Source organism: Scyliorhinus canicula, chromosome 1 (assembly GCF_902713615.1).
Source record: "Scyliorhinus canicula chromosome 1, sScyCan1.1, whole genome shotgun sequence".
Taxonomy (NCBI): domain Eukaryota; kingdom Metazoa; phylum Chordata; class Chondrichthyes; order Carcharhiniformes; family Scyliorhinidae; genus Scyliorhinus; species Scyliorhinus canicula.
Genome location: NC_052146.1, coordinates 40,632,171 through 40,647,508, shown reverse-complemented (window position 1 = coordinate 40,647,508; position 15,338 = coordinate 40,632,171). Strand labels below are relative to the sequence as shown.

Genomic DNA, 15,338 nt, shown 5'->3' with positions numbered 1-15,338 from the left:
TACTCCAGCTGTGGTCTAACCAAAGTTTTGTACAACTTCAACAAAACCTCCCAGCTCTTATAACTGAAAAAGGCAAGTGTCCCATATGCCACCTTAACTACCCTATTAACGGGCAGCATGGTAGTGCAGTGGTTAGCACCGCTGCCTGTGGCACTGAGGACTCGGGTTCGATCCCAGCCCTGGGTCACTGTCTGTGTGGAATTTGCCCATTCTCCCAGTGTCTGGATGGGTTTCACCCCCACAACCCAAAGGCATGAAGATTAGATGGATTGGCTACGCTAAATTGCCCCTCAATTGGAAAAAGAAAATTGGGTACTCTAAATATGTTCTTTAAAGTGCAGTTTTAAGTGAAATGTTAAGCAAATCAGATTTACCGATTACAACTAATATAGTATGATTCTGTAGGACCTCCCTCATCAGAAAAAAAAACATACCCTCCAAGTTGAAATAGTTTACATTTACTTTTCGGTAGATGCATCCCAGAGCCGGGATCGAACATGGGACCTCGGCGTCATGAGGCAGCAGAAAATCCCCTATTGCCACACTCCGGCGCCTGTTCGGGTACACAGAGGAAGAATTCAGAATGTCCAATTTGCCTAACAGCACATCTTTCGGGAATTGTGGGAGGAAACCTACAAACACAGGAAGCGCATGCAGACTCCGCACAGACAGTGACGCAAGCAGGAATCAAACCTGGGACCCTGTGAAACAACAATGCTAACCACTGTGCTACTGTGTCACCCTGTAAAACTGAGACTGCTCTAAAATGATGCAGATCAGGTCACACAACCCTATATCAGGCCTGACACAAAATGATGTCAAAACAAAACTGATGTGAAACACAAACTGACAAACGCCAAAGTGACTTAAAACAGGGACTTGTAGCTATCTCTAATTGGAGTGAAAAGGTTGAGTGGGTTTCTTGAGCAGGGACTGACTATGTCAGCTTGGAAGGAGATAGGAATAGTGCCAGAAGATGAGTCTGGGGCTAAGAAGGTGAAACTAGGCAGTCAGGAGCTCAGTTAAGATAATGAACAGGCTTCATGGGTAAAAGGAGTGCTCGTGGGAGAGAAAAGGCAGAGAACATGAAGTGATGGCAGTTAGTTGGAGGTAAACAGAGAGTCAGGAATTCAGAACAGTTTGCAGAGGCAGAGATCAACAATATAGAATAGATGGACTGCATTTTGAGCAAAGATCCATTTAATTATTAAAAAACCCTCGCTTTTATTTTTTTTTCTGCTGCATGCAACTCACCATCATTAACTGTGAATGCATGACTGTTACGGTATTGTCCTTATTATGTTTAAAGTACAACTTACATAACCGCTGAGCTCTCTGTGTACACTGAACAAAGCCAGAAAATGAAATGCCAGCAAAAGCAGTTTGAAGTAATTGATTTGTGGCAGGTATTGATTGATGATTAGTATTTTTAATGGAATTTTAAGGGAATGTAGAAAATTGAGCAACATGACCAGCAGGTCTGGTTTGAGTTGTTTTTTTTTTATTATTTAGATTAGCCAATTATTTTTTCCAATTAAGGGGCAATTTAGCGTGGCCAATCCACCTACTCTGCACAATTTTGGGTTGTGGGGGCGAAACCCACGCAGACACGGGGAGAACGTGCAAACTCCACACGGACAGTGACCCAGAGCCGGGATCGAACCTGGGACCTCAGCGCCGTGAGGCGGTTGTGCTAACCACTAGGCCACCGTGCTGCCCTCTGGTTTGAGTTGTTGATGTATTATTGGTGGGAAAATTAACCAGTCTACATGAGAGAATTAGAACAAAGTTGACAACCACCTTACAATGAGATTATTGTTTTCCCACACACACTATTGCTGCACACCCAAAGCAAGACTTCTAATTAAATAATTTCACACACAAATGTAAAGTTACTTCCAACAGCACGTAATTAACTTTCACCAAAGATGAGAAGCTAACAATGACATTATTTTTTATTTAAAGGAAAAAAATACGTGCATTTCATACACAATGATGCTCATAATGGCTATGTATACATTGTATACATTTTAATTAGTACAGCAAAATTTTATTCCACCTTCACATACTTTACAAAATACACAATAAGAGATATCAAAACATTATGTTCTAGCAGGAACTGGCTGGTGAGTACACACAAAACATCACAGCTATCAAAAAGATTTAATACAAGTAATAAGTTGTAGGATCCACAGTGTCTAGTGACGTGGGGTTCAGCAGTGTCCAGAATTTAATTCTGGAGCTAGCCAATAACAAATGCTACAGAGCAGATGTTCAAGTCAATCCTGGTTTTAATAATTTAAATGTAGAACCCCAGCAGATAATGGATCTGGGATTGAAAATATAAATCGTGTCAATGGGAAAGTCCACAGAAAGAGGAAGAATAATTCAAAATAAAACTAAGGTAGTCAACATTTTAAATCTCTGAACACAACGCTGATAAGAAATCCATCACTTGTTGTTTAAAATTTAGCTTCAGGATTCACAATATATATATATATATATATGTGTAGTATATATATATATATATTTAAATATCCCTTTCTTGGCCACCCCAGGTTAAATTTTAAGCTTTCATGAATTAAAATATTGCTTAAGCATTTCAGCATCCAGAACTTTGTGTAGCTGGAATTGAAGTAATCTCTTTACCCAAAACATTAGGTTAATTTTGTTGCTTTCATCAATTTGAAAGGTGAACATTCTCAAACTGAAATATGTAAATTATAAACAATACTCAGCATCAAGAATATTTCGCACAAGCCCAGTCCAATGTCACATCAGTTAACTGGCCTGGATTAACATTATGGAGGGAGGACAGGACTATTGTAAAGCAATAAAACCAAATCTGTACAAAAACGTATTGTCACAGTAGAAATGTACCGTATGAAATAAAAGTTGATATTCTGAGAATGTATTTCCCTCTGTATTGTGAATCAGTGATTATAATTAATTTATAAAATCCGACCTATTTGGGGAATAGCAGAAGCACGGATTCCAAAAACATCAGTTCATTTGAAGAGGCTCAAGGCATTATTTGTAAGGATCTTGAGGCTTCTTTCACTGCATGCCAAACCACTGCTCTTGATCTGCCCACTGTGCAGTCTCACTGTCACTTCCCTCCAGGTCCCCTTCTTCTCCACTACCTTCCATGTCATCCACATCCTCCTCTTGTGCTGCCTCAGTCTGACTTTCTTCTTTCTCCATCTTCTGCATTCCCTCCAAAGACTTCTGATCATTGGGATCCATGCTGTAAATGGAAAAGTAACTAACCAATTACTTTTAAAATTACTGCTTCCTGGGTAAAACAAAGAGAGTATGTTTCAATATTATTGGCATGACCATAAGGTGCAGGTCTCAGTACAGAGGTTTGGAGGGGGAGAGAAAACCAAGATATTTTAATTAAAGTTGAAAGCTTCAGAATGTAAGTGATAATATTCAAAAACAACAAATTCAGCATTATTTTAAATAATGCATCCTGTTGGTACTTTGCAAACTATTTCAGTACACATTAAAAGGAAATGAACTGGGTAATACACCAGTTGCAAAATTTGTAGTTCTAGTATCTGAAAACAAATAACAGTCTGCAACCTCCTTAAAAATGTGGGTATGATGACACTCAAATGAAACATTAATCCAGGAATGAAGTTAGTAAAATTAATTTTCTGTCTCAAAAAGAAAACCATCAATCCCCAGTCTCCACACTTTTGATTATTTATTTCTCTCAACCCTTCTTCACAAGGTGGCGACTTAGGCTGAGGTATGGCTCTATGGGTGGCAGTAACTCTCTGGTAGTGCGTACAAATTCATATTAGAGACCAAAAAAATGAATGGGCTAATCAGCGGTGGGAAGCAGCCAAGCCTGATACTTCCATCATCTTATCCAAACAGGTTTATTGCAGCAGGGAGCACTATGATAATGGTCTACCCCAGTTTTAGGCTCTTGAACTAAATGTGGCACTCTTGCAGCTATGTTAGTTGATACCAACTAAGTAAACACAAACCAGAAAATAAGCCTGAACATTCCTGATACTTATGGCTCAGCACACAGGGTATTTAGAAAACCCGAAAAGTGTCGATTTCCTGAATAACAAGAAGATAACAAAATTGAAAAGAGACAAATTCTCGAATACAAATATAAAAAGGAGACTGCCCTTGTGGTACACCCCAGTGGTCTGTGTCTCTCAGTGGTTAAGGAATAGTGACCTCTCTCATATGGAGTTCCTTGCTCATCACCATACTATTAGAACATAAGAAATAATTTCTGGAGTAAGTCTTTCAAGCCTCTTCCACAATTTAAAATGATCATGACTGCTGTGTCACTTTCCTGCACTAACCCCATATTCCTCGGTTCCCTTAATACCCAAAAATCTATCAATCAATCTCTGCCTCAAATGTGCTGAATTCACGCATCCAAAACTTTCTGGAGTAGAGAATTCCAAAGATTCTTAAGGCAATGGATATTCACTGTGAATTGTGAACTAATTCTTGAAATGTTTGACATTGCTTACTTAATCTTATGTTCCTATTTTCATCACACAACTGTAGGGCTGGGCATAGTCCCAGGGCAGTTAAAAAAAATAGACACCTTCTAGAATGTCATGAACATCTAGCTCTTAACAAGAATCAATCACCGAGTTATCAATAGCATTACTGACTTGTTCACTAAGAAATCATAATTACCCAATATGAGCACTCTCCACTCCACTTTTATAAACTATGCCTGATTGCAATAATTTCTTTATAGACACAGCGACATTACATTGCATAATGTTAAGGTATTTTGAATGAGCCTCAGAGGATGGGAAACCAGAGTCTTCCATAATTTGTCAAGCTGCACCTGGGCAATCTTCAGACAAGTGCAGCATTCCTCCAAACATCTCAAAACTGCTTAATTGCTGCTCAATGACTAAAAACTGTCAAAATCCTCTCAACACCGCAATTGAGCACAAACGTATATTAGAAAGGATCTAAATTCATTTGATTGTGATATTTATACATGTTATACATGTTTCAAAATCTCGTCAGCTCATTTGTCCGCACCTGCAAATTCGTTTTTTCTTTTACAATTTGCATGGCCAATTCACCTACCCTGCACATCTTTGGGTTGTGGGGGTGAGACCCACGCACTCATGGGAAGAATGTGCAAACTCCACACGGACAGGAACCCGGGGCCGGGATTGAGCCCGGGTCCATGGTGCCGTGAGGCAGCAGTGCTAACCACTGCGCTACCGTGCCCACCCACCTCACCTGCAATTTTGTTTTTCTTTTTCAAATTTAGAGTATCCAATTCATTTTTTCCCAATTAAGGGGTAATCTAATTTAGCGTGGCCAATCCACCTAGCCTGAACATCTTTGGGTTGTGGGGGTAAAACCCAGACAAACACGGGAGAATGTGCAAACTCCTCATGGACAGTGACCCAGAGACGGAATCAAACCTGGGACCTTGGCGCCGTGAGGCAGCAGGGCTAACCCACTGCGCCACCGTGCTGCCCCTGCAATTTCTAAATACCAATTAGACGATGTTTAGAAAGAAAACATACCTTAATGCAATGCTGTACTGATCCATTGCTTCCTGGTAATCACTTACAGCTACCAGAAAATCTCCAAGCATTCGATGTAGAACACAAACACTCTGATTAGCCAGTGCATTTCTCAGAAGAGCTATACCTTCTTCATACTTCTGTTCTCGACCTATCATGAATGAATGAGATTTTAGAAACCATTCACACATCTTCAAACATTCACAGCACAGAATACAAAGTTATTTTAATTATGGCTGGATTTTAATACCATTCCTTCAATCTCTCTGGCATTAGGCAGGTTTTCAAGCACTAGATGGTATACATAGACATAGAACACAGTGCAGGAGGCCATTCGGCCCATCAAATCTGCACCGTTCAACTTAAGTCCTCACTTCCACCCTATCCCCATAACCCAATAACCCCTCCTAATCTTTTTGGTCACTAAGGGTAATTTATCATAGCCAATCCACCTAACCCGCACGTCTTTGGACTGTGGGAGGAAACCGGAGCACCCGGAGGAAACCCACGCAGACACGGGGAGAACGTGCAGACTCCGCACAGACAGTGACCCAGCAGGGAATCGAACCTGGGACACTGGCGCTGTGAAGCCACAGTGCTACTATGCTCATTTGTGACTCAAGTTTGCCTTTCCCATCGATGGAGAAGCATTTTCCCTTTGTTTGAGCTGCTTCCAGATGGAGAATTTGAAATTGAGAATCAACTATTTATGAATTCAGTCTTTTTACCATGAATTAATACCTCAATACTTTTTTTCTCAAAATGCAGAGCATTAAACCTCCCAATTAGCTTTTAATATACACTAAAATTTAGCCTATAAAACTTGAATACTCAACTTAATGGTTATTACCAGAATTGGGCAATTAATAATGCAATGCCTAGAAATATATTTATGTTTATTCCAAGAATTTAAACATATAAAGAAAACTAAAATTAGATTCTGATCTGGCAAATATTTAATTCTTACTTATTGAATAGTTTTTACATCTTTATCTGTCATACATCTTTATCTGTCATACCTCTCACAAAACTTGGGAATATATGAGGGGCACGGACAGAGTGGGTGGAGAACAGCTGTTCCCCTTAGTTGAAGGGTCAGTTACGAGGGGATACAAGTTCAAGGTGAGGGGCAGGAGAATCAAGAGGGGATTTTTTACCCAGAGGGTGGTGATAGTCTGCAACGCACTGCCTGGGAGGGTGGTAGAGGCGGGTTGCCTCACATCCTTTAACAAGTACCTGGATAAGCACTTGGTACGTCTTAATATTCGAGACTATAGGCCAAGTGCTGGCAAATGGTATTAGGATTAGCAGATCAGGTGCCTTTCATGCAGCAGTGCAGACTCAATAGGCCGAAGGGCCCTTTCTGTACTATTTTTCTGTGATTCTGTGAATATAGGTTAATGATATTTAATAAAATGTGATATAAACAACACGCAGTTTGGAAATTTATTCTTTAGCATTTGCAAACCTAATTTCCAAAACGCCTTGTAACTTTCTTTTCATTAAATGGTTCAGCCAAACTTTACAGGATTAAGGTGGCCAGAGTAGTTTTTTTAAAAAATGGAAACAAATTCTGGCCACTCGCGTCAAGCAAAATGTACACACAGTTTCCTTCGTAATTTCCCCAAAACCTCTAGAGAAAAAAAAATCCACAAAGTATAAAACTTAAGGCATAGCACCATATGGGTTTGACAAAACTTATTTTAATTAAATTCTTCACACTCTTCCATTTTTGACAATGTGTTGTTATAGACAAGCTGTGGAAATTTTTGAACAGCAGGCAGAATGTCCAGTTTTTTCATAAAGTATATAAAAATCCATGTTACATTCTAAATGAAAAGAACTGAAATTATGTTAGGTCTCATTGTTTGCAAGAACTGTCAAGCTTTTCCACTATAATTATTCATGATTATTGACTTTCTTCGGGTAGCACGGTGGCACAGTGGTTAGCACTGCTGCCTCACGGTGCCGAGGACACTGGGTCGATCCTGGCCCCGGGTCACTGTCCATGTGGAGTGTGCACATTTTCCCAGTGAACATGTGCAAGGTAGGTGAGTTAGACACACTACATTGCCCCTTAATTGGTAAAAAAAGAATTGGGTACTCTAAATTTTTTTTTTTATTTTTTTTTTTAAATTGGCTTTCTTCCATCCACGAAAGATGATGTAAATGCAGCCACTGAATTTGGTGAGGTCAGATGAGAACATCTGCTCCACTATTTTTGATGGCTAAATGAGCCAATTCTGAGAAGGCAAAGTCTGTCACTAATGCCATGATGAAGTGGTCCCTTGCCAGTGATGTGGGATGATATCTGCGGATGTCTTGCTTGCAGGGCTGGCATCTGTTTTAGAGCTTCTGAAACCACACATCATTCTGTATGAACTCCTGTCCACAGCTGGTGCTGCCAGCTGCATCTGTCACCAGCTAGGGCTTTCCCATTTGTCACGACTGATGGCGAGGGCTTTTACATTTCTTTTGACAGTATCTTTGAGTCACATTCCTTATTGTAATGGAACCATGTGAAATTTGCCAGGCTTCAATTACACCACTGTACATGTGTAAGATGGTGCAGTGTAACCACTGACAGGAGACTGTAAATGTATCCTCAACATGGTGTCCTTCAAGTTCTTGTGCAATCAATTAGAAGTCATTGATTTAATGTGAAAGTCCACTTCTAATGCCGGCAAGGCCCGAGCTGCAGATGGAAGCGGGAGCAGATTTTGCCTTCGCCTTGCTGGCTGCTTACAGGCGGGTCATCTTGTGGTGGAAGTCAGCCTTCCCACCCTGTGCCAAAGTATGGCTGAGGGACTTGAGAGTTCCAGTACTTGGAGAAGGTCTAGTTCATTTCGAGGGGGGGGGGTAAGTAAGGGGTTCCACAACAGATGGGGTCTGTTTATATTACACTTTAAAGAGCTGGTTACCGTGAGCTGCCCCGGGGGGGGGGTTTGAGTTACTGGGGTGTTGGAAGATGGAGTTGAGGGGGGGGGGGGGGGTGTTAAAAAATGAATGACTTGTTCATATTCAAGATTTTCACTGTAATCGAAGGCACAAGCTGAAGTCCATTGATGGGGTACAACATATTGGTGAATGTATTTTCCCCTCTCCCTTAATTTCAATCACAATTAAAGCTTAATTTGAAATTGTATTAATTCTTCAGGGTGGAACATGCCCAGAAGATTAAGTTTAATTATACCGTTGTTTATCATGATCAATTCTTCTGATACAAATGAGATCGCTGGCTTTTAAAGCAGACCAAGGCAGGCCAGCCGCATGGTTCAATTCCCGTACCAGCCTCCCCGAACAGGCGCCGGAATGTGGCGACTAGGGGCTTTTCACAGTAACTTCATTGAAGCCTACTTGTGACAATAAGCGATTTTCATTTCATTTTCATATAACTTACTCAAAAGTTCTGCCTTTTTCACCACTGCTTTCAGGTAATCAGATTTCTGTGCCAGAGCTTTATCCAACAGTGTCCTTGCTTTCTCTTGCGTCATTGGGTCTTCCAAGCATACAGTGGCAAAAAGGGTCAAGGTTTGGGCATTTGGACCCAGTGTTTTGAAGACATTATTCGCCATCACCATTGCTTCTCGTATGCTGTTTGAAGCCAAATAGCATTCAACTAGACCTGCAGCCACAAATTAAGATGGTGGTTCAACGGAGACTTGGGAACATTTGTTAAAATTTTAAACATTAGATAACTAAGGAATTGTTAAACAAATACTGTACTTGCCATCATGGTAATGTTCTGAAGTTACAACAAGTTATGTATTTAAAACTAGTACAAAGGCTCCCTGATGAGGCATCTAAAAACAAACTTGTGCAGTTGTCACTGGACCAGAGAAGGTTAAAAGAAGGGGATGATCTTCTGGGTGTTTGAAATTATGAATGGTATTTACTTTCTCAAATCCTCTCCGTGAAACCAGAAACAAGTCACTTCAATTTTGGATTAGTACTCGAGGCAGAGGGGAAATGAGAATTTCCACCATACAGGTTATTAAGAAAATGCAATGCATATGACTATTAAAGTTATTGTTTTAATTTTTATTCATTTGAAGGATGCGGGCGTCACTGGTATTGCCTTGGAGAAGGTGGTAGTGAGTCGCTGTCTTGAACTGTTGCAGTCTGTTATCATAGATGCTTGACAGAACTGGATGGTTTGTTCGGTAATTTCAGAAGGCAGTCAAGGGTCAACCACACTGCTACGGGACTGGAGACACATATGGGCCAAACTGGGCACAGATGGCAGGTTTCCTTCCTTGAAGAAATTAGTATGCCAGATGGGCTTTTAGACAATGCAGAAGTTACATGGTCACTATTACTGATGCCATCTTTTTAATTCCAGATTTAAAGTAACAGAATTCCCGATGTGGTAGATTTTAAACTCATACCTCCAGATCATTAGTCCAGGTGTCTGGATTATTAGTCCAGCCACATAACCACTCTGCTAACAACTTGGCTGTTGTTTTTTCATTTGTGTTTATGAAAAGAACTTTATTGCATACAGGTCAATCTTGCATAAACACTAGAAGCTGAAGCCAAGCAACATCTTCAGGCAGGGGAGGATTAGAAGGTTGGGTATAATGGTACTAAGCCATCAGTGATCACTTCCTTTTATCATTCATCACTTTCACGCCTATCTCATTATAATCAGGGGTCACATTTCTTATTGCTTTCAATGCTTAAAGCAAAGGGGTCAGGGTGAGGAAGGGTGAGAGTGTAAATGGTGTATTGGCGAGAGGGAAAAAGCAGGTGGGAAAGCATGAACATCATGTATTGAGAATAAAAAAATGTTTGTAGAAGTAGAAGTAATATTTTAAAATAAATTATTTTAAATATTCTTTAAGAGATGAGAATAGACTGAAATTGAACAGGATCAAGCTCACCAGTCAGCAGATGTCAGGGGGGTGGGGGAGGGGGAGCGAGAGCGAAAGTGAGAGCGAGAGCGAAAGAGAGAGAGCCCAAACTGTGCAGAAGATTATTGCATTGGTGTTGGGATAGTGCCAATGGCTGAAATGATGCACCAACATGCAAAACTGGGACCAATGGAAGGAAAAACTGGCAGACTGTCCTGGATGAAATGATGTAGAGAGAAGGGTACAGATTGTCACCCGGAACAGTAACATTGCAGTAAGATAATGCAGGGGCTGTGGCAAGAGCTGAGCAAGTCCAAGACCAACTTCTAGCTGCAGAGGCAAAGCAGGAGGCAAAATATCCGACTAAGAAAAATGGAGATGGAGTGAAGTGGGGGAGGAAGAAGAGAAAATGTAACAGGAAAGAGTAATACTATTTAAATAAAATCCAGTTCAAAAGTTTAAAATTCAGTTCAGTGAACTTCTATTAGGGAAGAAAACATTTCCTCCCCCTGCAAACAAGGCAGACTGACCATTTTGCTCTGTTGCCACCTAAAGGACCAGAGCCTGAAATTACTTGCAGACTCAGAGCAACCAAAATATTTCAGGATGACTGGCATATTCATTAGAAAATTTCATTTTAAAATGCCACAGGCATCATGACAAATGGATTGTTGCATACAAACGTTGGCATTGCGGTAGATGATCAGTCATTATGAAACTGAATGGCAGGCAGGCTTGACAGGCCGAATGACCAACCCTTCCTCCTATGTTCCTAACAGGTATTTACGGACAAAGTTAAAATGGCACCTCCCTATTAAGGAATACAAAGACTACTTTTCATTCAAAGGTACACATATATTATTACAATATATAGAGATTGGGCAAGTTGTGACATTTTTTCTTGATCTGCCGAAAGCCACTGAAGCTCTGTTCTCAATGTCAAATAATACAACAGCAAACTATAGATCAAATACAGAATTCAAAACTTTTCTGCTTTGCCACTATTTACACATGAATTTTATATAACTTAACTACACCCTTAATAGATGTTAATAAGAAACTTGCCTTCATAGCAATCCATTCTGCAGGGAGCAAGGCGCATTGCTTCTCTGAAATGAATGATAGCTTCTTGGATTCTGCCCAGGGCTCGCAAAGCAGCACCCTTTAATAACAAGGCTTGTACACTGTTGCTATTCAACTGAATTGCTTTTGCTCCAAGGTACAGTGCACGTGAATATCGTTTGCTGTACAAACACTGATACCTATGGACAGAAAGGCAAAGAAACAAACAGATAACATTCCTAATAGACTAAAACATATTCAACTGTGAGTGGCACCACTTTTTGCTCAAATATTTACTGCAAAAGATGCACTGCATGAGCTGCACGGTACTTCCTGTGAGTTTGGTTAAGTCACATCAACTGCACAAGTGCAAATGCATTGGATGCACGCTCGCTGAAAAGTAAATCTCTTCTATACACTCTCCAGAACAATTAAGTTCTTCCTGTCATGTGGTGACCAGAACTGTATGCACAACTCTAGCTGTGTTTAATACTGTAAGGGCCCTTCCTATTGATTCCCTTATTTCCCCTTTCTTTATTTTTGTCGTTATCATTTCGATCCATGGATGCTTAATGGACATATATCGTTAAGTCGAGCAGAGGAAGTGGGGAACTCAAAGTTAGAACATAGTACACTGTGCTAGCCTTTGGACAGCAAAACTCAAGAGATCGGTGGGATTCTGTTCGATTGACTGGCTGTTGGCTAATGAATAGGCCAAAAGGATGTATTCTGTCACTGCGGTAATAGGTGGTGATCAGATCCTACCCAAGTGGATGATTTTTCAAAGAACTATGGAAAGCACATTTGGATCCTGGATGCTCAGAGAAGCTTTCTCTCACTCTCGCTCTTGCTTTCTCTATTAAAACTGCATAGCTGCTGTATTTCTGAAACTGCAGAGACCTGAATGAGTCTACAGTGAAAATCACTACAGGCTGAAACCAGAAACCGCAAACTGAAAGCCTAGACTGGAGGAAGGCATGAAGAAGATAACCATCTGAAACAAAAGACTCTTAACCTTTTTACTTTTACATCCCTCTTTTCCCCCTCTGTGTTCATTTGTCTGTCTTGTGTGCATGTCTAGAGTGTGGAACAAGTTATAGAGGGGGTGGGGTTAGGAATTAGATAATAGTTAACCTGTTGTATTTACTGCATATTAAATTATAGTTATCGTTATTAATAAAATTAATTGTATGTAACTTTCCAAACCTGGTGGCTGTAGTTATTGGGTGTTTTCTAAGAATTACTTATTAATTTCAACTGTGTTGTGACTCCGGGTCAAGTAGGGCTGGAATTGACTGTGCACTAGTCAGGGGGTCGTAGTAATACGGTTCCAGCGTTGAGTCCTTTACCTCATGCAATAAAGGAAAGATTTCCATATGCCTTCTTTTCACTTTCTTTACCAGTACTGCCATCTTCAACGTGTGGACATGGTCTCTCACTTCCTCTATCCCTCTACCCCAATTGAGCATTTGCTTGCTTCATAACCTCGCACTTCTCCAGATTGAATTCTATTTGCCACTTTTCCACCACTCAACCAAACCATTAATTTCATTCTGGAGTCCACAGCTACCCTCTTCATTATCTGTCAATTCTTATGTCACCTGCAAATTTCCCAATCATACGTCTCTCATTTAAGCTCAGCTCTTTAATATATACCACAAACAGCAGTGGTAGCAAAAACTGAGCCCTTTGGAACCCCACTAGAAACCACCCTTTATTCGCTAAAACATCCTTCAATCATTTTTGTTTCCTGTCACTGAGTCAATTTTGGATCCAACCCACCATATTCCCCTGTATTCTATAGGCTTTTACTTTTCTGACCAGTCTGCCATGAGTAGCCTTGTCAAATGCCTTACTAAAATCCATGTAGAGCACACCACTGCACAATCCTCATGAATCCTCCTTACTATTTCCTCAAAAAATTCAATTCAGTATTTTACAACTTTCCCTTAACAAAACCACACCGACTTATTTCTGGTTAATCCTTGCCTTTCTAAGTGACAGTTTATCCTGGCTCTCAGAATTGATTCTAATAATTTGCCCACCACCAAAGTCAAAGCGACCGGTCTATAATTATTTGGCTTATCCCTCGCATGCTTTTTAAACAATGGCACAACAATCACAGACCTGGTGACTTGTCTGTACCCAATGAGTATTGAACAAAAAAACTATCCTTAGAGCATCTGCTATTTCCTCCTTGTTTTCCTTTAACAGCCTGGAATACAATTCATCTGGCCTTTGTGATTTATCCACCTTCAAGGAAGTCAGTCCCTCCAGTACTTCCTCGTTCGTTATACTTATTGCAGCTAATATTTCATAATCATCCTCATTTAACTAGAATGTCTGCATCATTCCTCTCTTTAAAGGCACAAGTTACCCTGCACACTCCTGATTGGGTCTATGGGTCTATTTCTTTAGTTACCCTCTTGCTCTGAACATGTTGATAAAATATCTTCCTTGATTTTACTTGCCAGTATTCTTTCATATCCGCTCTCTGATTTCCTGATTTAATTTTTCACTTCACCCCTGTATTTTATATTCTCCTCCAGGCTTTCTAATGTTTTTTTATTATGACTGTCATTATGCTTTCCTTTGTCACGTGCAGACTAAAAAGTTCCCTTGCATGCAGTTTAAGAATTTTGTACCCACACAGTTCATAAACCAGTTGATATTAGTGTAGTAAATAAAGCCGGCGGATGAACCGAGCCAGTGTACATCCACAAAGGGGGCTGGGGTGGAGGCAAGGTTACCTCGGCACCTTGCATGTAATGCTACCCTCGCCCTTATTCTGATGGCACTGTCACATGTAAAAAAAACTAAAATCCTAAAAATATTTAATATAAAATGCAAAACCAATTATTTAAACAGTCAGGGAGGTGGGAGGTGAGATAGGGGATGGGGGTTTAGTTTATATATGGGGCGGCACAGTAGCACAGTGGTTAGTACTGTTGCTTAACCATTGATTCCCGGCTTGGTAATTGTCTGTGTGGAGTCTGCACGTTCTTCCAGTGTCTGTATGAGCTTCCTCCGGGTGCTCTGGTTTACTCCCACAAGTCCTGAAAGACATGCTTCTTAGGTGAATTGGACAGTCTGAATTCTCCCTCCGTGTACCCAAACAGGCGACCGAGTGGCGACGAGGGGATTTTCACAGCAACTTCATTACAGTGTTAATGTCGGCCTACTTGTGACACTAATAAAGATTAGTATTATATTGGTGTGGGAAAGGGGTTATTCGGTTTTTTTATACACTTTGTAAAAAATCATTAAAATCTCAATAAATTATTTCAAAAAAGGATATTAGGGTAGTTGAAGTCCCCAACTATTACTACCCTCTTGTTTTGCATGAGTAGCAACCTCCTCCAGATAATCACTAGCAGAACTAAAGCCATGGTCTGCAGGACCAACAATGTTTTTATACTCCACCATGACCACCATCTCAGGTTGAACTGGACTATTTAAAGGCTCAGAATTCTATTCAATCATAATTTCTGACCTCGGGGCGGCACAGTGGCTAGCACCGCTGCCTCACGGCACTGAGGACCCAGGTTCGATCCCAGCCCCGGATCACGGACTGTGTAAAGTTTGCACATTCTCCCCGTGTCTGCGCGGGTCTCACCCCCACAACCAAAGATGCGCTGGATAGGCCACGCTAAATTGTCCCTTAATTGGAAAAAAGAATTGGATACTCTAAAATTATATATTTTAAAAAATTAATTTCTGACCTCCTTTCTGCCGAAATCACAAAGACTGACTACTCCACAACTTTGTCAGTCTCGGTCCTTACCATCAGCTGCTAAAATTCTCACAGTGCCTTGACCACTTCCAGCCTGAACTTTTCCAATTTTTAAAACATTCATTTACAGATTGTGGGCATAACTTGTTA

General features: G+C 40.5%; 1 protein-coding gene across 2 annotated transcripts in view; it reads right to left on the bottom strand.

Moving 5' to 3' along the window:
- Positions 1–1,937: 1,937 nt before the first annotated feature.
- anapc7 (anaphase promoting complex subunit 7) overlaps positions 1,938–15,338 on the bottom strand; it is a 45,372-nt gene continuing 31,971 nt past the window's right edge. The window contains exons 9-12 of one of the 2 annotated variants that reach the window (XM_038789080.1): positions 11,459–11,655; positions 8,941–9,165; positions 5,541–5,691; positions 1,938–3,247 (exon numbers count right to left, since the gene is read on the bottom strand). In XM_038789080.1, coding sequence (XP_038645008.1) covers positions 3,058–3,247; positions 5,541–5,691; positions 8,941–9,165; positions 11,459–11,655 — 763 coding nt within the window. In that variant the 3' untranslated portion in view covers positions 1,938–3,057. The remainder of the gene's footprint in view (positions 3,248–5,540; positions 5,692–8,940; positions 9,166–11,458; positions 11,656–15,338) is intronic. The other variant, XM_038789088.1, reaches the window with a different exon arrangement.